The 22767-nt window shown below is 40.6% G+C and overlaps 2 protein-coding genes across 5 annotated transcripts in view; one reads left to right on the plus strand and one right to left on the minus strand.

Annotated features, from left to right (window-relative positions):
• The window catches only part of cher (filamin A protein cher), a 111697-nt gene that overhangs the window by 3447 nt on the left and 85483 nt on the right, over nucleotides 1-22767 (plus strand). Inside the window, exon 1 of one of the 4 annotated variants that reach the window (XM_089739806.1) lies at nucleotides 20309-20578. The exons of 2 other annotated variants lie outside the window; for them this stretch is intronic. The gene's annotated coding sequence lies outside the window, so the exon portion shown is untranslated. Of the gene's footprint in view, nucleotides 1-20308; nucleotides 20579-22767 lie in introns of those variants that run through there. One more of the 4 variants, XM_089739807.1, reaches the window with a different exon arrangement.
• Nucleotides 4302-10275, minus strand: LOC114239554 (uncharacterized). The gene is made up of 6 exons (XM_089739809.1): nucleotides 10218-10275; nucleotides 9032-9803; nucleotides 8590-8689; nucleotides 6062-6166; nucleotides 5374-5529; nucleotides 4302-4504 (listed from the first exon to the last, which is right to left on the minus strand). The coding sequence occupies exons 2-6, from the start codon at nucleotides 9790-9792 to the stop codon at nucleotides 4451-4453; spliced, it is 1176 nt and encodes a 391-aa protein (XP_089595935.1). The 5' UTR covers nucleotides 9793-9803; nucleotides 10218-10275; the 3' UTR covers nucleotides 4302-4450.

Raw genomic sequence — 22767 nt, forward strand, 5'->3', positions numbered from 1 at the left:
TTTAGTGCGGTACAAACTTTCATCTGACGTATTTACGTTTACGTAGTTGTTAAGAGTCTCGTATTACACTCAGTTTAGCTCAGTCTTTATTGTATGAATGAAAGAAAAAAAATGGATCAACTTTTTTTTGCACAGACGTCTCATGTACAGCTGACATGGTCTTAAAATGGCTACCCGAACCCAAAGACGTCACAGTGTGATTTCCGCGGCACGCCTTGAGACATGAGGTCTGAGTCTCAATTGTTTAGTATAACGACTGTTCCAATTCTTCAAACTGCAACAGATTACAATGTCGCGGTAGAAATAGCTGAAGCGATGGTTGTCACAATACTCCCTACAACCAGTTATCACGCGATATTGGATACTCGGACAATCGCCAATATCTCGTCATGGAAACGAGCGAAACGAAGTACATTATTATATTACAAAATTTCCGAAATAAAAACGTGTTACGAGACTGACACGAATACGCAAATGCTGAAGAAACTAATCAATGAAATATTAAGATGCCGTAAATAAAACATGGCGTCACGAAAGAATTTCCTGCATTCGTTAATTAAAAACCAGCCGAACCCAATGTATTTTTGTAATCCGCTAGAGCGCTGGACGTGTTATTTATTGTGACAGATAAAGTAGGGCTTTCACACTGGCCGCAAATATTAGGTCGGGATAATTTTTTTCGTATTTTTTAAGTAAGAAGTTGCAGTAAAATCTCTATGGTTGGACTATTTGTATTTGGCTGGTTATCACACTAGTAGATAGATGTCATTCTAATAATTTAAAAGAATTAAGCAATATCGTTTTCCCGCCATTTTTCCAAAAATATTTTGGATTTATTTATGTACATACTCTAAATCCTTTTTCTGACCTATTAATTCTGGGATGCTATTTATGAAAGACTAATAGTGAGTTTTGGGCAGTGTCGACGTACCAAGTACACACATGTCGATGTTTAATTAAACAACGCTATAATTATGCAAGTTGTATTTTAAGTGAATTAGCAATCATAGATTCAACATTTTACAATTAAAATATTAGGTAAGAGTACAATTTTTACGTTTCACTTTTGGCGGGTTTTTCGTTTCTTTACCACAGACTAAACAGCTTGTGCAATGAACGCTTAGTGACTGTAGGAGCACCTACAACCAGAGCTATATTTTATCTTTTTTAATACCTAATGGCATGTTTCACAATAGCATATAATCGTGACTGGAAAATACTATAGGAAAAATTATAAAAATGTATTTTCGAACAACCTATGAAAAAAAAAACCACGTTTTTTTTTTAAATTATTTAGAAGTTTGTAAAGTGTGTAAAATAATATCTAAATTGAACTAAACGAATTTGAATAGGTGGCTTCATTTTGGGCCCATTTTAAACAACTCATTATAATTATCAAGATGAAAAAAAATTACACGTATTCGAATACAAGAATTTTTTTATTATTTCTTACAAAGTTTCGGTCAGAATTAAATCATATGGCCGCTTTGTCGTCAAGCCAATCGAGGAGCCTCGTACTTGTTAGTTTTGTAAAAATGTCTCATTTATACTAATATTATAAAGCTGAAGAGTTTGTTTGTTTGAACGCGCTAATCTCAGGAACTACTGGGCCGATTTGAATATATATAACATGAATTGAATGCTATATAACATTGCGCTAAGACCAATACAAACGGAGCACCGATAAAGAATGTTTCAAAATCGGGGTTTTATTCCCTTTTGAGAGCTTCCGCCGCGTGTGCTGCGGAAACGGTTAAAGTTTCGCTAAAATAATATATGACGGAATTGTTCCCCTTTAAAAGATCTAAAAAAATTCCGCGACAGCATATGTCTATATGTTAAGGTTCGCTCATTATAACGTTTTTTATGCTAACCAAATTTATTCTAAAATAAATCATTACTTGTGAACTATTCCACGCGGACGAAGTCGCGGGCAAATGCTAGACTTTATTATACGACAAATATTCCGGAAAATTAGTAATTTACTGGACCGATCAAAATGTCGCGGTTCGTGATGGATTTTGAACGGGCATCCACGATTTATCTAAGTCGACCTACATTTAAGGCCTGATAGTCTAGGCCGATGTTGATGAGACAATGATTTATTGATACTTATTTGCAGCAGCAATGCAGATTACATTAATTCCCGCGTAATTTTCTAGACTTATATCTATACGCCGTAATGCAGTGTCTTTCCGAATTGAAATACATTAAAATTTATTATTAAATTATAATTTATGTAGGATTGCGGTACTGAGATTCTGTCAGTCAGCTCTAAAGTATTGCTGCCGCGAAGTAGCAATGCCTTCCAGTTTTAAGGGTGGGGTAGCCGTTATACTGCCACATTGTGATTTAGATTTTATTTTTTAAGGTGAGAAGTGTTGTGTTGTCTTTGAGCTCCGAGATTAAGTTAACAGCAGGCGGATCATGATATGATTCATCCATCCAGTGTAAAAAGATATAGATGTAAAGAGAGTTATATAATAGATGAACATCTTAATTACATATTAAAGGTAAATCGATTTTTTTTGCAATACCAACTATTGCACAGCGTTAGTGTTGTCAATAAAAAAAAATGATTTTTCCAATTTAGTAGGGAAATTGCAATAATAAAACAGACAAAGAAAATGTAATAAATCAAATTACTATATCTTGAAGTGTCATTGATGCATTTTGGCTTCTGAGCGAATACTAGTGTAATTAAATAGATTATATTTGATTAATTGAAGTTTTCGAACCGGACGCGGGGACATGTGTCGAACATAAAATGGTTTATTGTTTTCATTTTGGCACAGATATAAATGTAAGCGGATGCGAAGTAAGACTTTGAAATGGCTACGGTCATTCGGATTAAGAAAACATTCTTAGAAGCAGTCTTCCCGTTTTGTACGCCATGTTGCAAACGACAATATTATCGTAGACTGGTCGTTCACTGGTGGTAGGACCTCTTGTGAGTCCGTACAGGTAGGTACCACCGCCCTGCCTACTTCTGCCGTGAAGCCGTAATGCGTTTCGGCTTGAAGGGCAGGGCAGCCGTTGTAACTATACTGAGACCTTAGAACTTATATCTCTAGGTGGGTGGCGCATTTACGTTGTAGACAGATGTCTATGGGCTCCAGTAACCGCTTAACACCAGGTGGGCTGTGATCTCGTCCACCTATCGAAGCAATAAAAAAAATTCTACTTAATCTTGTAGTATTTAAAGAGTGACAATTAGTCCTTATCGCCCTGAGTGGCTAGGGCTAGCAGCATTCACGTTCTGGCGTCTCAAGATTCTGTCTGTGTATTCAGTGCGAGTTTTTTAACGTTTTCGATAGCGTAAGATAACAAGAGACTGGATAAGATATAGTCTGCTATTTACGCTGACATAAGGTAGTATCTCTCCTTGCGTCTTATTCGCCATTGCTGAGGGTCGTGACTACCCTTTTGTATCACCTTCGCACGTACGATCTTTCTCCATTCTAGTCTCTGGCGGTGTGGAGGGCGTTGTGAAATGCGGAATCAAGATTGGTGCGGATCTGGTCGGACCAACATATTGAGTTGCACCTCCGAGAGCTTTTCCCATCCACTTTACCGGTCCGATGAGCCTCTCGAGATTGTTACCATCCTTGCAATGTGACCTTCAAGGACTCTTTTTCTCCTACCTATGCTGATAGCATTGAGAGGCTATTTCAGTTTCTCCTTGACGTGTAGGTGAGCTGACGGGGCTCAAACCGGGTGTGTTGCTAACATTGGCCCTAGCAAGAGAAGTGCTTCGCAGAGTCTACCACTGGATCGGAAACGCGACCCACTGAGAAGATCCGGCGAGAAACTCAGTGCCTATGGGTACTTGTCGAACCCTTCGTCGCAAGCGACGGGTTCGGCGAGGACGGTGACCGGTGCTTGAGGTACCTAGGATCCAAGGACTCTGCGGAGACACTCGCATGACAGTCGTGAGGAGATGTTGGGTTCTTGCCAAAATTTATCCGTTAGTCCGAAATGCTGTCCACGGAATACGGAGCATCTTTCTCCAGCACCTCATCTCAAAGGCGTCAATGCGTTTACGGTCTGCAGATTTCAGGGACCAAGCCTATAAGATATAAGGTACACCTACGCTTTATTATAAAATAGTATCAGTTATTGATAAGTGCCTTGATGATATTAAAATGTATTATAATTAAAAATGATATCGTACTAGCTGACCCGGCAGACTTCGTAGTGCCTCAATCGATAAATAAAAGACCTAAATTTTGTATAAAATAAACTTAAAACAAACAAAAGGAATCCGTCAGACGAGGGACACATCAAAGGAAAAACAAAACTGTTATTTTTATTTAATTCCGAGCATTTTCATATTTATCTACATTTTAAACCTTCTCTGGACTTCCACAAATAATTCAAGACCAAAATTATTATAATTATATATATATATATCTTATTATTTTATTCAAGTCATCTACTACAATATCTTTTAATTCCACACCGCGTTTAATAAATTGAACAATGCGTAGGCCTGCTGGAACACCTGGAAACAAAAAGAACAATTATCGAAATAAAAATGTCGTTAAGCCGTTTTTACTTGTGGTAGGACGTCTTGTGAGTCCACACGGGTAGGTACCACCACCCTGTCTATTTCTGCCGTGAAGCAGTAATGCGTTTCGGTCCGAGGGGTGGGACAGCCGTTGTACTGTAAAATGAAAACTTAGAGCTCATGTCTCAACTCTCACCAACTAAACCAGGTGATTCTACTTCGCGCGAATAAATCGTTCCAGTTTGAATGATAGGGTCAACCATTGTACAAAAAAATGATATTTCGATCATAGTGAACCACAATACTTCACTTAAGCATCACTTAAAATCTGGACTTTGATTTGGTTTGTTGCTAACGATCAATGAAAGTATGTACCGGCGAAAAAGTCACGTCCGTAAATGTTTGCAGCGCGCGCATTGTAAAGCAAGATTCGTTTACGGGGTCAACGATCTCGAAGGAACATTAGCATGTACGGTAGATGCGGATTCACGAAATATGTACACTTCATGAATATACAATAGCTAATAAAACGAAGAATCATTCTATTTATGCTCAATTTATTTGACGGGCCCGATGATGGAAAATTTTCTAAAATCACTGAACTTTACTGTAGTTGAGCTTTTGATTAAAAAGAACAGTCTATTTCCAAGCGTTTCCTTTACGTAAGAGAAAGTTGCACTTAGATGCTTTGTCTTTATCTATTTATGAACTTATTGACATTGCCTGTGGCACTTTTGGCTTCGATAACGTACGTCAACAGTAACTTATAATTACTTAGTAACGAAAGTGATAAATGTCATAACACGCGCTTCCTTTCGCATTGTGACGTAATTTGTGGTGAATGCCGTAGTCGTCATACTTACATCGGTCAGCGTAGTGAGTGAGACTGATCGGAATATAGTCCTGATAGAGACGGGTCGCAGCGCCCGGCACAGCATCAGTATTATACATTTCCGCGTATTGAGATCGAAGCGGGTCTCCCAACCGCAGGAATACAATGTCATGCGCACGTCTTCACTCTGGTGAACGAAAAGATGGTTTATTATCTTCTCCTTTTGTATTATTATCTTCTTCTTTTTACTTTCAGTACGACAATTGGCCTCAGTTTTTATAGTGTTTAATTATAATAACTAGTGGTCCCCCGGTAGTCGAAATTCGACTATAATTAATTGGAATTATAAGTTTGTACACTATTATGATTCTATTGTAAAAGACTATAATCACCAAAATGATTTCGTCGAGATTACACTTTAGATAAAAATATTATTTAAAAACAATTTTTAATCTATTCTCAAATTGATCACATACTTTTATTCCTTCACCGTGGAAGTCAATCGTGAACATTTGTTGAGTACGTATTTCATTAGAAAAATTAGTACCCGCCTGGGATTCGAATACCGATGCATTGATCACCACGAATGCACCGGACGTCTTTATCCTTTTGCTTTTTGTTAGGCACGAGTCGTCGTGTCCTAAAGGAAGTCGTTCAAAAAGCATTTTTAAGATTCATGATTTTTCACAAGAGACACCCTGTATAGTGTTTTACTGTACTTTTTCCATGAGCATGTTGCTGTAGTAGCACGGGGTCGTCCCAACCATGAAAGCGCCGAAGATGAAGGCGAAGAACTCCGGTATGAACTGACCTCGGCCGAGAGCCTAAAAATCATAAAAGCACTAGATGTTATCTAATGGAGTACAATCACACGGTGTGTGAATGACGATATGAGAGAGAGAGGAGTAAGTGTTGAGATGACGGCTGATAGAAGAGAATGGAAGAGAAAAATTTGCTGTGCCGACCCCACCTAGTGGGATAAGGTGGAGAAAAAGAAGAAGACCTATTTTTGTCGGGGGAGGGTGATGGGAGAGATATGCTCCGCACTAAACGCTTCACTCTCCCCCTTTGCCTTTAATGAGTTCTGTCTCTTGCGAGGCTCGGACGTGGGTTGTTGAGCGACAGGAGGTTTTAGTCGGTTCGACTCCAACATACCACGCCCGTCATCCCCAGTGGAAGGTGGGAGTCTGGCGATTTCCTCCCAACAAAAAAAAAATACCTATTTTTTGCAATTAGAAAGTACCTAGTCAGGTCATAAGTATTGTCACACAGTAAAAGCTTTTCTTTTAGAATGCTGGCCACAAAAAAGTTTATTGAATTCGAATTTCGAATTGTTCATGAAAATAAAAATGTATACTTTTAGAATTTTACTCATTTTTAAATATGGAGTGGACGCTTAAAGAAGACCGTGTTGCAGTTATTGCGTTGCATCGTTGCGGTTACGCGCCAATTCAATTTTTTAACATACTGAAAAACTTTGAATATAACCAAAAGATTCGTTTATCGTACCATCAAACGATACAATGAAGACTCTAGTGTAGATGACAGGTCAAGAAGTGGTCGCCCTCGGTCTGTTAGGACTCCAGCAGTGATAAAAGCTGTGAAGGCGCGAATTCAAATAAATCCCAAACGTAAACAGAAACTGTTGGCCCTTCAGATGGGGTTAAGCAGAACCACGGTGAAAAGGGTGTTAAATGAAGACTTAGGGCTTCGGGCATATCGAAGAAAAACAGGACATCGTTTGAATGCTCGTCTAATGGACCTGAGACTGAAGAGATGCCGCGCTTTGTTGAAGCGGTACGCGGGAAAAAAATATCGGGAAATTCTTTTTTCGGATGAAAAAATTTTTTCCGTAGAAGAGAGCTACAACAAACAAAATGATAAGGTGTACGCACACAGTAGTGAAGAAGCGAGCAACCGTATTCCGCGTGTCCAACGAGGTCATTTTCCATCCTCGCTCATGGTATGGTTGGGAGTTTCTTATTGGGGCTTAACAGAGGTACATTTTTGTGAGAAAGGTGTAAAAACGAATGCAGTTGTGTATCAAAATACAGTCCTGACGAACCTTGTGGAACCTGTTTCTCATACCATGATCAATAACAGGCACTGGGTATTCCAACAAGATTCGGCGCCAGCTCATAGAGCGAAGAGCACACAAGACTGGCTGGCGGCGCGTGAAATCGACTTCATCCGGCACGAAGACTGGCCCTCCTCCAGTCCAGATTTGAATCCGTTAGATTACAAGACATGGCAACACTTGGAGGAAAAGGCGTGCTCAAAGCCTCATCCCAATTTGGAGTCACTCAAGACATCCTTGATTAAGGCAGCCGCCGATATTGACATGGACCTCGTTCGTGCTGCGATAGACGACTGGCCGCGCAGATTGAAGGCCTGTATTCAAAATCACGGAGGTCATTTTGAATAAACTTTAGTGTCATAAGAATCTATGTTTTGTTAAGTTCATTTTGGTATATGAATGGTTACATAATGGATAAACTTGTTTCAATTATTTTACATTAAACATGTGACAGAATTTATGACCTGACTAGGTATAATCATGAGCATGAAAATGTTATAGTTAAAGCAAAATTATACAATAGAAAACAAAATTGGTTGTTCCTGTTTCTGATGTGAAGCAGTTAGGAAACATAGCGTAGCCCTTGTAATATATTTAAGATATCCGCCTCATATCTCTTTAAATATTTATTCTTTACTTCTCGAGAAATACTAGGATAAGTATGGTCTGGTATTGGCTAATCCGTAAAAATAATAATATTCCTCAAACAAAATTCTAAGCTCTCATTCTAGGTTACAATTTTCAATTAAATAACATAATTTAAGAGCATATTTCATTAAGATACACAAACAAGCAATTGAGTTACGCTATTAAATCACAATGAGCTAGTTTTAGCAGCAGATAGTTTGACAGATAATTTAATTGTCAATGATCAGAAGCAATGAGCAGAAGCAGAAACAATAATAATAAATAACAAAAGACGGTGTCAATAATTACCCAGCAACTGTTATTATAGCACAATATTTTCAAATCATATAGAGACTGGGAATATTAAAGTAGGACCAATTAACTGTTTGTCTTATTGTCTAGATTCCTATAAAGCATTATTTGCTACAACTCATTTCGAGGCTGTCCGTAAAATGTTTATTTTGATTACAAACGTTTCATTGTGTATTTAAGTATTAAAAAACATGAAGCATAAGAAATATCTTGATAATGAACGAGAATTACTTGTATAACTGCGAAGATCGTGATGGGTAAGACCAGGGATGTGGCTTTCAGTAGAAACTCATATAATATTTGAAAACATTCGTTTATCTCATGCGAATAACTGTAAAAAAGTACACTGTATTAGTGTCTAAGGTAGCTCTAGCCTCTACTTATACGAAGAGCGGTTTTATAGATTTTTAACAAAACTTTGGAATGAGTTCCCTTGCGCGATGTTGACAAAGCAGCATGGTCATCCATTTCTTCTTCAAACAAGTTTTGAAATTTGTTCTTAGAGACAGATCAATACATCATCGTACTTTATATACAGATTATTTATTAGGTGGTGTCCGTATTAAATTTAAACTACATATTTTATACGTGGCACACTCTTACCGAGGTCTTAGCCAAAAGGCATTCAGAGCTTTTCATATGTAATTTATGAATTAAAAAACTAAACCCTTACCAGTATATTTCCTGCATTTGTAGTACGGTCTTCTTAAGTCTCTCTTGAACTACGTAATCGTCATTATCAAACAAGTTCTTAATGTTCAATCTGACGATTTCGAGCTTAGCGCAGCCGTGTAACAAGAATATTGGGCCCAATGGCAAAACGCTTGTATACAATGCCGAAGTATACAATGAATAGAAGAATGTGCAAAAGTACAAGGTTATAAATATAACTGGGTTATTCCTGTGTCTTTCGATAGCTTCTGGACAGATCACTTCGTAATATTGGAATATTCTGAAATTACCCTGAATGGCCGAATAAATCGTGGACACAATACTCTTGAGAAAAAACTGGGCCATGCCACATGTGGTCAGGATCGCCCACGCTCGGCAAAGCCATCGGCCTTTTTTCGCGTATTCAAGTATCACGTTTTGCTCTTCTTCTGACATCGTCTTCGCTATTTCATATTCAGCCTTCATGGTTTCAATTAACATCCTCAATTTGCTTTGATAATAAAGCATGTTGATGTAGAGAAGCGTGATTACCAAGTAAACGAAGGACAGGCACATGTTTCGGCACATTTGCGAATAATCGGCGGCCTTTAAATCGAATTCGATAATGTTGTAGATGAATAACATGCAGATTATAGTGAGCTCTCCGTGCATTAGAATAAAGTGCGTTGCCCATTTTTTGTCTCTCTTCGTGTATGGGTACGTGCCACTGAATTTTTGCGAAATAATTGCTATTCTGAAGATTTTGTCGAAGTTCAATTCCATTTTGGACTATTCTATAATAAATCATTGCATTATTGGTTCGAATGATACTGGGTGGAAATTTTATAAAGAAATCACCCTCGTTTGATTAAAAAAAAAAGTTTATTGATTGGTCCAAAATTAGTATTTATAACATCTGTACAAATATCAGAAAAGACAAAATACTTATATCTTCTCCTCAACATATTGGTCAATATAACTTATACTGTTGTTGCTTAATAGGCATGAACTTAATAATCAAAATATAAAAAAATAGATAACATAACAAAAGACAAGGTGTAATACAAAAAGAAAACTAAATTCTTTAGTTAGTGATTTGAGTCAAATTTCGATCACTGGATCACATAAAAGCAGAGTTAGGGCGACTTTGGGAAATTTCTGTCTTCTTAAGGGAGCAGCCGTAACATAATACTAAAGACACAACTAACCTCAATGAGTTGTGGTCGCCATTTCAAAGGGAACATTCTATCGATGTCAGGAAAATAAACAGGTGTTTTATATTAAACAAATGTTATTTTTTCATGTTGAATTTGCTATTATTAAGGCACTAGAAGTGCCTGTGGTTTCAGCGGAGTTTACCTATTTTTTACCCTACCTAGTTGTTGGTAACATTAGGGACTATTTCAGCTACGCGCGGACTGGTAGGTGAGCTCACGTGCTCATCATAAGAGAATTGCTAACACTAGCCTTTTTTCCTACCTAATCTTGTAACCTGCGAGTAGGTGAGCTCACGGGGCTTTATCTCGAGGACGTTGCTCTAACACTAGTCCTAGCAAGAGTGCAAGACATCGGAATTGCTACCCACTGCGAAAATCCGACGATACCTTATAGCTATCAAAAGCGATATTACTTTTACGGCTTAGCCTTGCGCTTTTATTTTTAATTGTCATCATATAACTTCTAACGTCTCTAGTATTGTACAGTTTTTATGGTCACGAACGATCATAAAAGTAATTAATTTTAAAGCAATTAAATTAATTATGTCTATGACTAGCGAAAACTTAAAAAAATACAATAAATGGTATGACTTTTTCGAAAATAGCTAGACTTAATTATGGTAGTTTGGTTTTGCGGGTTGCTTAGTTACGGCTCCGACTTCTGTTATGGTCATTATGAAGTACAGTATGCGCGCGAATTCATGTCCATCAGGGCCAGAGGCGACGCGCGGGGGACAGCTCGCCCCACCTTGGCCACCTCCCCGCATTTGTCTGACATCGAGTGTTGTCCTTGACGGTTGTGACGCGCGCTTATCGATATCGATAATTTACGCTAACGGTATTGTGTTATTTAACCATGACTACTCCGCTTCCAACAAGTTCAAGTAGAAAAAAACCTACTGAAAAAAGATACATTCTGATTCCGACTCTGATCTGTCGGTTGTCTTTTTATTTGATAGTGATTGAATTGGAATTTAAAAAATATTTTTCTCTATTAGAAATAAGCAAGTAATTACTTATCACATTTATTTTATTTCATAAATTGCAAAATGACCTTATGTTACATTAAACCAAATTGACAGCTGTTGACTAAATCGGTAGTTATTATCGACATTACCATAATTAACGAGGTCACAGCACTACCGTATTCCTCAGGATGGACATGAACTCGCGCGCCTACTGTATATTCCATGCGAGTTTTTACGTCGAATCGTAAGCTTTTAAATGAGACGATACCAACTAAATTTAAATATCCTCTTTTGTGTATTTTTTATTGTTTTGGTCCTGCACCGAATGTTAAAGTTGGAGTCCATAGACATCAGGACGGAAATGTCAGCACTGTAAAAATAAAACCGATTCAGTGTATCAAAAACAAAATATATTTTGATACCTTCACTAAACAAACAAATTTCTATAAAACGGTCTTATATTTGTACGAGAAAAAAAAAAGATCACTTTTGTTTTGATATTTATTTTGTTATATTTTGTCTATAATTTTATATTAAAGACATTTATTTAATTTATACGTTTTGAAAATCATAAACTGACAAACAGCACGTATGAATAGGGATGGAATATACTTACTTATGTTTTAATACTAATGAAAATCGATTTCGAAAGCAGATGAACATAAGGCAAGCGTGATGGTGGCCGCAGTCTTTACGAGCGATGCCAATAGCGATCACTTCTGTAAAGAAAATTATGAGGAAGAAACTTTGTTTTTATTTTGGATTTATTCAAACTTGGATTTAAATGGGTTAGACCGCCTTGACTTCGACCGGCTCAACTAAAAAAGATCTTTGAAAGTACTTTGCAATATATGTATGTACATATATTTTCCTTAGAGTATGTAAATTGAAAGCATGTTTTTTACATATTATATATTTTTTATTTTATTGCTTAGATATGTGGATGAGCTTATAGCCCACCTGGTGTTAAGTGGTTACTGGAGGCCATAGACATCTACAACTTAAATGCGCCACCCACTTTAAGATATAAGTTCTAAGGTCTCAAGTACAGTTACAACGGCTGCCCCGCCCTTCAAACCGAAACGCATTACCTACTGCTTCACGGCAGAAATAGGCAGGGTGGTGGTACCTACCCGTGCGGACAAGAGGGCTCAGGACCAGATCAGAGGACCCAGTTATCGTTCTCGTCGAACCCGTCGCTTGCGACGAAGCGCTTGACGAGTAAATTAACCCACAGAAATAGCTCACTGAGTTTCTCGCCGGATCTTCTCAGCGGGTCGCGTTTCCGATCCGGTGGTAGATTCAGCATAGCAATGCTCTTGCTAGGGTTAGCAACGACGTCAGGTTTGAGCCATGTGAGCTCACCTACTTGTTAGGGTTACACTGAAATGGCCTCTCAAGGCTATCAGTTTAGGTAGGAAAAAAAGCCTTCAAACAGGAATGCATTGAATATTAGAAGTAACTACTGAGTAACATCCAATAGTAGTAATAAATTTTATTTTTTACTATTAGGAGGGCATCTTGTGAGCTCTAACGAGTAGTAAGTTATCATTACCCTGGCTGATTCAGCCGCAAAGCAGTAATGCTGTCCAATTTGAATCTATTGTACTATAGAACTACTGTTCTGTACTAAAGATACAGAACTCTCAACGCCGATAGCAACGTATATTATTCCTTTATCGTGAATGCCTTGATTGCCTTTATGACATGCGTAGTGTGAAGAACACCCCATCCCCCAAACCCCTTTTCCTTCTCGGAGTGTTGTAGGCGAAGTCTCAATATGGGCCGCATTTATTTTGTTGATATCTATGGGCCACCGGTATCCATTTAAGCTCGTGTATTCGTCTAAAAATTGTTTATCTTGCATATCCTGGTATAAGAAAGTAGGGCAGTTCATACGAAAACCCGCAGGTAGTCTTACTTCTACAAATGGATGTTGAGGAAGTACGTAGTAGGTAATAGTACTTTTTAAGTAGCAGATTCACGGTTCACGGGCTCGCATAGCGGATACTAATAACATTCATTATGTCGCTGCCATTAGACGATTTATTATTTAAACAACGGTGCATAATCAAGCTTTTGCGGGTATTATTCAATTGATAATTCAATCGAATTTATTGTAGTCCGGGGAGACCGGAAAACAACAAACAATGCGCCGTGGACTATTGTAGTACTTGATAAACTGCTCTCTCGGCTTTAAGTGTGTTGTAGATTGAGTAACATCCAAATATTGGGCTCAAACTAAAGAGTATGATGCATGAAGCTTCCTTACGTCATACTAAGGGGCCATATATTATAGCAGCGTATAGTTAGCCAATAATATATAGTACAGTACAGTGTGAACGTGTCCATAAGAATGTATGGTGTGCGATATTGTTGTGCTATGAGCTATATACTATATGCTATTATATTATAGCGTAGTCTGAAAGGAGCTTAATTATGCCAAGTCGCGAAACTGTGGAATGCGATATTATAGACGTACCATCCGTCATTCGAAAAATATAAATAAGCAAATGCTTCTTGGTAAACAGTTATAAATCGTTTTTGATACGAAATAAGCGGCGGATGTGTTTAGATGAAAGGAAAATACTTGTTCCATTAAATTCTGAGTAAACATGTGTCAATGTTTCAGATATTATAATAACATTTATATTCCGTGAGAGCTTCGGGATTCGTAGAATTAATTAGAAACACATGAACGTTTTGAATATTGGTGTTTCTTTTATACTTCATCCATCTTTGGTCTCATAACAGCATGCTGGACTGCTGATGATAGGACGCTGCGTGATTTCATCCAGTAACTGTCACTGGAGAGCAGGACGAACCTCTTATAGGGCCCGAAGCCAGGCGAAATCCCTACTCCAGTACTCTTCGCTGGTTCAGCGACACACAGCCACATCATCCCTACGTAGAAGCGGTACACCACCGTGTCGACTCCCCCAACGTTTGGAAAGGTCCCGTTCAAGGAATCGGCCGTTGCAATCAACCAGAGTCCCAGCTTCTCGAAGTGACCGCGTAAGTTCCAATGGTAGTGAAGCTCACTGAGTTTCTCGCCGGATCTTCTCAGTGGGTCGCGTTTCCGATCCGGTGGTAAATTCTGCGAAGCACTGCTCTTGCTAGGGTCAGTGTTAGCAGCACTCCAGTTTGAGCCCCGTGAGCTCACCTACATACATTAGAGTGAAGCTGAAATAGCCTCTCAAGGCTATCAGCATAGGTAAAAAAAAAAATTATGGCGGTCACGCTCTCCTGGTCCTGTGAAAAAGCACGGTCTCGAATTTCTTAAACGCCACCTCAGGGGCCGATCCTCGGATTTTATCGACGACGAATTCTCCGAAGAGAGGACCGGCAGATTCACAGTAGTCATTTCTCGGACCACAACAAACGTGTCCTCCGCGTAACACACAACGCATGGGTCCGGGAGAAGCTATGAAGGTGTGGATTTAACGACGGAGGGAAGACCTTCCACCAAATGATATTGCTCGGTAGACCGACGATCCTTATGTTGTTGTTCAGACTATACTAATATTATGAAGCTGAAGAGTTTGTTTGTTTGAGCGCGCTAAACTCAGGAACTACTGATTCGATTTGAAAAATTATTTCAGTGTTAGATAGCCCATTTATTGAGGAAGGCTATAGGCTATATAACATCACGCTAAGACCAAGTACAAGTGGAGCACCAATAAAGAATGTTTCAAAATAAGGGTTTAAATAGCTCCTCAACATTCTATAATTCAAAAATATTTTCACTTTCTATGTAAATGAAGTGGGGGGTAAATATAGCCTTATGCCAAAGTAACTATTCTACGCCTCGGTGACCACGCGACAGCCGACTGTTCGCGGGTCAAAGAGACTGCGACCGAACCTCCGAGCTGTGTGCTCTGCCAAAAGCAGGGCCACACAGCCAACTACCGCGGATGCCCCAAGGCCCCGCGGAAGCGTCTGGCCAACGCGCCTCCAAAAACCGTCGGCCCAAAGACTTCGGCGCCCCGTGCGCCGAAGCCTGCCTTCGTGCCGGCACCGGTGCCCACCGTCTCCGCGTGGGCAAAACCGCTGCCGCTCACGCTGGCAGGGAAACCACCGGCACCCCAACCGCGGTACGCGCCGCAACCTCTACTCGCGCCGCGCCCCGCCCCCGCGCCCGCGCCCGGTCCCGCGCCTCGCCCCGGCCCCGCGCACTCAAATGACTTCACAATTATTCGCGACTACATCGCCGCGATAAATATTGACCGCATGCGTGCATTCGCCGACGCCATGCGCAGAGCGGTCACGGCCGAAGACCGCCTAAACGCGACGTTCGAGTACATCGACGTCATCGAGTCCGTCCAGCGCACGCTGGTTTGATTACCGGTAATCAATGGCGTGCAACGCGAGATTAAAACCCCATTCTTTGAAGTTAGCATTCTACAATGCTAACGGACTCGCGCGTCAGCGCGACCAGGTTTATGAGTTTCTACGTGACAATCTCATCGACATCCTTCTGGTGCAGGAGACCTTCCTAAAGCCCTCGCGTCGCGACCCCAAAGTCGCGAATTACGTCATGGTTAGGAATGACAGACTCTCCACCCGCAAGGGCGGGACTGTCATTTACTATAGGAGGGCCCTGCACTGCGTCCCTCTCGATACTCCCTCGCTCTTACATATCGAGGCGTCAGTGTGCCGCATCGCGCTGACGGGACACCAGCCGATCGTCATCGCATCCGTATATCTCCCTCCTGACAAACCCCTACTGAGCAGTGACCTCGAGACACTGCTCGGTATGGGGGACGCGGTCATTCTGGCAGGCGATTTAAATTGCCACCACACTAGGTGGAACTGCCATCGCACGAATGTGAACGGTAGGCGTCTCGACGCGTTCATAGACGACCTCACATTCGAGATATTCAACCCCCCGACCCCCACGTGCTATCCGTACAACGCCGCGCGTCGTCCGAGCACAATAGATCTGGCACTGCTGAGGAACGTAACTCTGCGCTTGCGCTCCATCGAGGCAATGTCAGAACTCGACTCAGACCACCGACCTGTCGTCATGCAGCTCGGTCGCCCACTCAACCGAGAACCAGATACGAGGACCATGGTGGATTGGAAGAAGCTGGGCACGTGCTTAGCTGACACCGCTCCACCAATCCTCCCTTGCGGCCCGGATTCAACTCCATCCCCCGAGGACACCGTCGAATCCATAAACATCTTCACTGATCACGTCTCGACGGCGATCACAAGATCTTCAAAGCAAGTCGATGTGGAGGATAGCTTCCACCGCATCAGACTTTCCCCCGATCTTAGGGACCTCGTTAGAGTTAGGAACGCGGCAATCCGGGCCTACGATCGATATCTCACGGATTCAAACCGGACTCGGATGCGTCGCTTACAGCGGGAGGTCAAATCCCGCTTGAGCGACGCCCGAAACGAAAACTGGGATAGTTATTTAAAAGAACTCGCGCCCACTCACCAAGCATACTGGCGACTAGCTAGGACCCTCAAGTCCGAAACTATCGTCACTATGCCGCCTCTCGTACGCCCCTCAGGCCAACCACCGGCTTACGATGACGATGACAAGGCAGAGTTGCTGGCCGATGCACTGCAAGAACAGTGCACCACCAGCACTCAACACGCGGACCCCGAACACACCGAGTTCGTCGACAGGGAGGTCGAGCGCAGAGCTTCCCTGCCGCCCTCGGACGCGTTACCCCCCATTACCACTTCCGAGGTTAAGGAGGCGATCGATAGCCTACAACCACGGAAAGCTCCCGGCTCCGACGGCATCCGCAACCGCGCGCTAAAACTGTTACCAGCCCAACTGATAACGATGTTGGCCACGATATTAAATGCTGCTATGACGAACTGCATCTTTCCCGCGGCGTGGAAAGAAGCGGACGTTATCGGCATACACAAGCCGGGCAAACCGAATAACGAAACCGCGAGTTACCGCCCCATCAGTCTCCTCCCGGCGATAGGCAAATTATACGAACGGCTCCTTCGTAAACGCCTCTGGGATTTCGTATCCGCGAATAAAATTCTTATAGACGAGCAGTTTGGATTCCGCGCCAGACACTCGTGCGTCCATCAAGTGCACCGCCTCACGGAGCACATCTTACTAGGGCTGAACAGGCGGAAACCCATTCCGATAGGAGCCCTCTTCTTCGATATAGCGAAGGCGTTCGACAAAGTCTGGCACAACGGTTTGATATTCAAACTGTATAACATGGGAGTGCCAGACAGACTCGTGCTCATCATACGAGACTACTTGTCGAACCGTTCGTTCCGATATCGAGTCGAGGGAACGCGTTCCCGGCCCCGTCACGTCACAGCCGGAGTCCCGCAAGGCTCCGCCCTCTCCCTGTTACTATTCAGTTTGTATATCAACGATATACCCCGGTCTCCGGAGACCCATCTGGCGCTCTTCGCCGATGACACCGCCATCTACTACTCGTGTAGGAAGAAGGCGTTGCTTCATCGACGACTTCAGACCGCAGCTACCACCATGGGACAGTGGTTCCGGAAGTGGCGCATCGACATTAACCCCACGAAAAGCACAGCGGTGCTCTTCAAAAGGGGTCGCCCTCCGAACACCACGCTGAGCATCCCCCTCCCGACTAGGCGCGTCAATACCCCCGCCCCCGCCGTTCGCCCTATCACGATGTTCGACCAGCCCATACCGTGGGCCCCGAAGGTCAAATATTTAGGCGTCACCCTCGACAGTAGGATGACATTCCGCCCCCACATTAAGACGGTACGCGACCGTGCCGCCTTCATTCTAGGACGTCTCTACCCGATGATATGTAGGCGAAGTAAAATGTCCCTTAGAAATAAGGTGACACTCTACAAAACTTGCATACGCCCCGTCATGACCTATGCAAGTGTAGTGTTCGCTCACGCGGCCCGCATACACCTAAAAACATTTCAAATTATTCAATCCCGTTTTTGCAGGATAGCCGTCGGAGCCCCGTGGTTCGTCAGGAACGTCGACCTCCATGACGACCTGGACTTAGAGTCCATCAGTAAGTATCTGCAGTCGGCGTCCATGCGCCACTTCGATAAAGCGGCACGACACGAGAACCCTCTCATCGTGGCCGCCGGTAACTACATTCCCGATCCTGCGGACAGAATGGAAAGCAGTCGACGTCGCCCAAAACACGTCATCTCGGATCCGCCCGATCCACTAACGGTGCTTTTAGGTAATTCAAGCACCGGTCACCGTTCTCGTCGAACCCGTCGCTTGCGACGAAGGGCTCGACGAGTAAATTAACTCCCAGACACAGCCCACTGAGTTTCTCGCCGGATCTTCTCAGTGGGTCGCGTTTCCGATCCGGTGGTAGATTCTGCGAAGCACGACTCTTGCTAGGGTTCGTGTTAGCAACATCGTCAGGTTTGAGCCCCGTGAGCTCACCTACTAAAGTTAGGGTTACGCTGATATAGCCTCTCAAGGCTCTCAGCTTAGGTAGGAAAAAAAAAAAAAAAAAAAAAAACTATTCTACGCGGACGGAGTCGGGGGCAAAAGCTAGTTTGTATATATGCAAGCTTGTCTTGAAAATGTCGTTAGCGAGATTCAGACATCTGTCAAATATCTTGTGTTCTGTGTTGGCTACCGCCACAAAGGGTGCTCCTCAGGACCCAGACGTAGCCGATGTTCCACAAAAAATGGATAAAAACAAAGGAGTCGTCCTTTGGAACACCGCGCCCGATGGAAAGCTGATAAGCGGACCACCAAACCACCATGTCCTGTGCCAACGACCGAACATTTATTAAAACCTACCAAAAAACCTTCTTAAGAATATTGTGGCTTCATTCATGAAAAAAAATATTAACAGCATCCGTTATTCTTTCAGCCGTTACATAAAGTCGTAAATATAATAATATTATATTTTGGTTTTCAAACATACAACGCTTTTTTCATTTTCTGACACAGATTACACATAAAGACTTTTAAATAAAAAACTATAAAATTGATGACTTATCAGATCTAATACATTAATTTGGACTCGTAATCAAAAATATGAGCTTTTTCCCCCTGCTTTTACATGAACTACTTTACGTTTGCATATGAATATCAAGTGTACACATTTTTCTAAATGTATATTGTATTTCACAATACGGGGAGTCCTACGTTATTAACATCAGTGTTGCCAAAATTAGTGAAAACCAAAAATATTCTCAGCTACATGTATATGCGAATATGCAATTATGTATAATAATAATAATAATAAAAATCATTTATTGCCTTTCACATCACAGAAAATAAAATGAAATACAAATAAAAGAAAAGAAAAAAAACGAAAAAGGCAAAAAGAGGTGGCTCAGCTATTGCTGTTCAATGTTGATAAATCGAACAGCGCTGATTTTCAGTCACCCCCGTTTCCCTTTGGTTCTTTGCGGGAATGAAGGCTAATTACGTGTGTACATACTTAGAATATGGTATAAATTAGTAAAACTATCAATTTTTATTCATTTTTAATATACCCAAACCGTGTAAAGGCGAAATCAGCGTTATCAGGGGGATAGGTGTATTGCTCTTAATACCGGGCGAACTGTGAACTTCTCGAACACAAGAAGAGCAATAAAAATCTATCGTAAGTTATGTTCCTTGATACGAAACAGTAGCGTTATTAAATCTTAACGTAAGAATCTCGACGACGGCGTTCTACGCGTATTTATAGAATGGTAACGCATTTTGTGTGTTTCGGATTGCCATTCACAAAAAAAGCACAAATATTTTTTTCACGATAACCAAAATATTTTATGATTTCTTTCCTGTATATGTTTTAGATGATATTTTTCCAATACATTTTTTCTGCTTTAGACCTTAATTAACGAGAAGTGAATAATAATTTTGGCTCTTTGATAGTGATGTCGTTAATTTAAAACAAAGCTTAAAGTATTTTCCACGAGATTAAAAAAGAAAATTGCACATTAACTTACACAAATTATTGAATTTTCTTCAAAATTTGATTGAAATACTTATATCACGACTGCACTTAATAAACATATTTATTCAAACATTCTACTTAAAAGAATATTAGAATAATAATTTCACGTTAAGTTAAAATAATATGTACAAAAGTTAAACACATAATTATTTGATCTATGACGTCTTTTCAGGATGAATTATTAGAGTAAAATAGAAGAGGGTAGAGAGACAGAGAGAAAGAGAGTGGAAACCAAGTTCTTGTCAAGAAAAATCCTGGGCAGTATTTTAAATTCAGAAAAGAAACTAATCACAAAAATTTCCCTAAAAACACGTATTTTTTCAATCTGGCAAACCAACACGATCGCCGCATACAGACGTGCGATATTAAAGCTTAGCTACAACTAGACGTAGACGCTTTAGTTGGTTAGTAGGTTTAGTCCTAGATTAGTTTAGTGATTGTGTTGTGTTGTGTCGCAGTAAAGGTAAGTTAGTTACGGCCGTTACGAAGCCATATTTTGTGTTGTTGCCAGTCATTAAAAGTTTTTATCTTATTTTATTTTGTAAAATTACTTTATGATTTTATTAAATAAATTTAGACTCTGGATTGAACTCCCTGAACGGTGTTTCCCGGGCACTATGCCATGTCCTTCTAGGTAGTAGATTTAAAAAGATTCTTAAGCGATATTCAGTGGCTTGGCAATGTCAATGGCATTGATGATGTGTATGAGGAACGGTAGCTATTCACCACTGTCTAAAAGCTTATATAGAAAACAAATATAAGAATAAAAGTAGTACTAAAACATTACAATTCATCAGGAGTTTTTTTTTTTCAATTCGGTAATCGTTAAAAAAATTACATTTTTTTATTAAAAACAGCGTGTACCAAACTGTCAGATAAAATAGTTTACTTGCTAGAACCAATAATTGTAAAGAAACAATTATTTACAAATTGTCTCAAATGACAATTCGATAGAATTATATTTTATTCTCAGATAATAGCTGAAGTCGATATCAGCTTTGGAATTGCGCATATTGAAACTAATACACTAATTACACACATTAGTTTCCTTTTCGTTTGAATTTTGATGTATTGTAAGTATGGCAGAACCTAAATATTTATTGTTAATTGTGCCCTCTGATTTTGCCAGCAGCTTTTAATTTAGAAAATTAATATAGCTGATTTCATTTTCTTAGGATAAATAGTTGCTTAACTTCTGAATCGATTTTAAATATTCATATTTTGGTTGAGCAGAGTGATCAGGTTATTTAGAACGATAAAAGTATCCTATACCATGCTACATTTATAAATATAGCTCTATCTAATTTATTAAGAAAAGAAATATGAAGAGATTCACAATTATTTTATCCGACCATTACGAGGGCCGCACTGAAATTTTCGGGAATTAACGAAGTGACACAACATTACTATTTAAAAATGTATTTATTGCTTTTCGAAGTATTCTCCGCGAAATTTGACACATTTTTCCATACGATGGAACCAATCATTGAAGCAACCATTCCATTCGGAAGTTGGGGTCTCCAAAATGGCCGTTTTGTAGGCGTCCACAGCTTCTTCAGGTGATGAAAATCTCTGTCCACGCAATTTATTCTTTATTTTAGGGAAAGTATAGAAATCATTAGAGCTTAGGTCGGGGCTGTACGGCGGATGGTCTAATAATTCTATGTTTTCTTGCTCTAAAAACTCTTTTGTTCTGTGCGCGGTGTGAAAACTCGCATTGTCGTGATGGAGGATGATGCGGCGGTTGCAGTTCTCTTTACGGAGTTCAGAAACGACCTGTGGCAAACAAATGCTAGCATACCATTCTGCATTAACCGTTCTTTGTCCCTCAAGAGGAATAGTCGTAACATGGCCGGTTTTGGAGACAAACGTGGCCACCATTTTTTTTGCAACACTCCGTGAACGAACAATTTTTGTTGGCTTTAACTCATTTTCGAACACCCAAACTCGTGACTGGTTTTTTGTTTCGGGTTCGTACGCGTATATCCAGGATTCGTCACCTGATACAATGTTGTATACAGCATTTGAGGATCTTGCGTGGAATCTTTCGAGAGTTCTGACGCACCAAGTAACGCGAGCCGCTTTTTGCTCTTCACAGAGCGAATGCGGTATCCATCGGAAAAACAACTTTTTTACACCGAATTGTTCATGCAAGATTATTTGTATTTGACTCATGCCAATGTCTAAAGTTGCCTGAATTTCGCGGTATGTCACATGTCGATCTTCCTCAATCAGCTTACGCACAGCATCAACGTTTTCTTGGGTGACTGCAGTTTTTGGACGACCTTGACGGGGATCATCACTGAGCTTGACACGTCCACGTTGAAACTCAGCAAACCAGCGATAAATTGTGGTTTTGGATGGGGCTTCATCACCAAATGCAGAAATCATCCGGTCAACACACTGTTTTTGTGTTAAACCACTTCGAAAGTCATAATAAATCATCGCTCTTGAATTTTCTCGAGTCAATTCCATTTTCTCAACGACTACCCAAGTTTGACAAAACCTCGTGACAAGACCGAGAATCTTTTTTTAAATAAATAAATGGTATTCGATTTTTAAAACCAAGGAGTTTTCAATTAAAAAGATTTTAATATGACAGGAACAGTGGAAATATTCCATTCCCGATACTTTTAGTGCAGCCTAGTAAGT

The sequence above is a fragment of the Bombyx mandarina genome, chromosome A1, assembly GCF_030267445.1.
Source record: "Bombyx mandarina strain Sakado chromosome A1, ASM3026744v2".
NCBI classification, from domain to species: Eukaryota; Metazoa; Arthropoda; class Insecta; order Lepidoptera; family Bombycidae; genus Bombyx; species Bombyx mandarina.

Bases quoted from the DNA above. Each gene is read 5' to 3' on its own strand.
- LOC114239554 (XM_089739809.1), bottom strand. From the start codon at position 9,792: ATGGAATTGAACTTCGACAAAATCTTCAGAATAGCAATTATTTCGCAA. The intron at 8,690-9,031 runs GTAAGGGTTTAG...ACTTTTTTACAG, and splicing joins CAAATGCAGGAAATATACTG to TTATTCGCATGAGATAAACG. The intron at 6,167-8,589 runs GTAATTCTCGTT...TATGATTTTTAG, and splicing joins CGATCTTCGCAGTTATACAA to GCTCTCGGCCGAGGTCAGTT.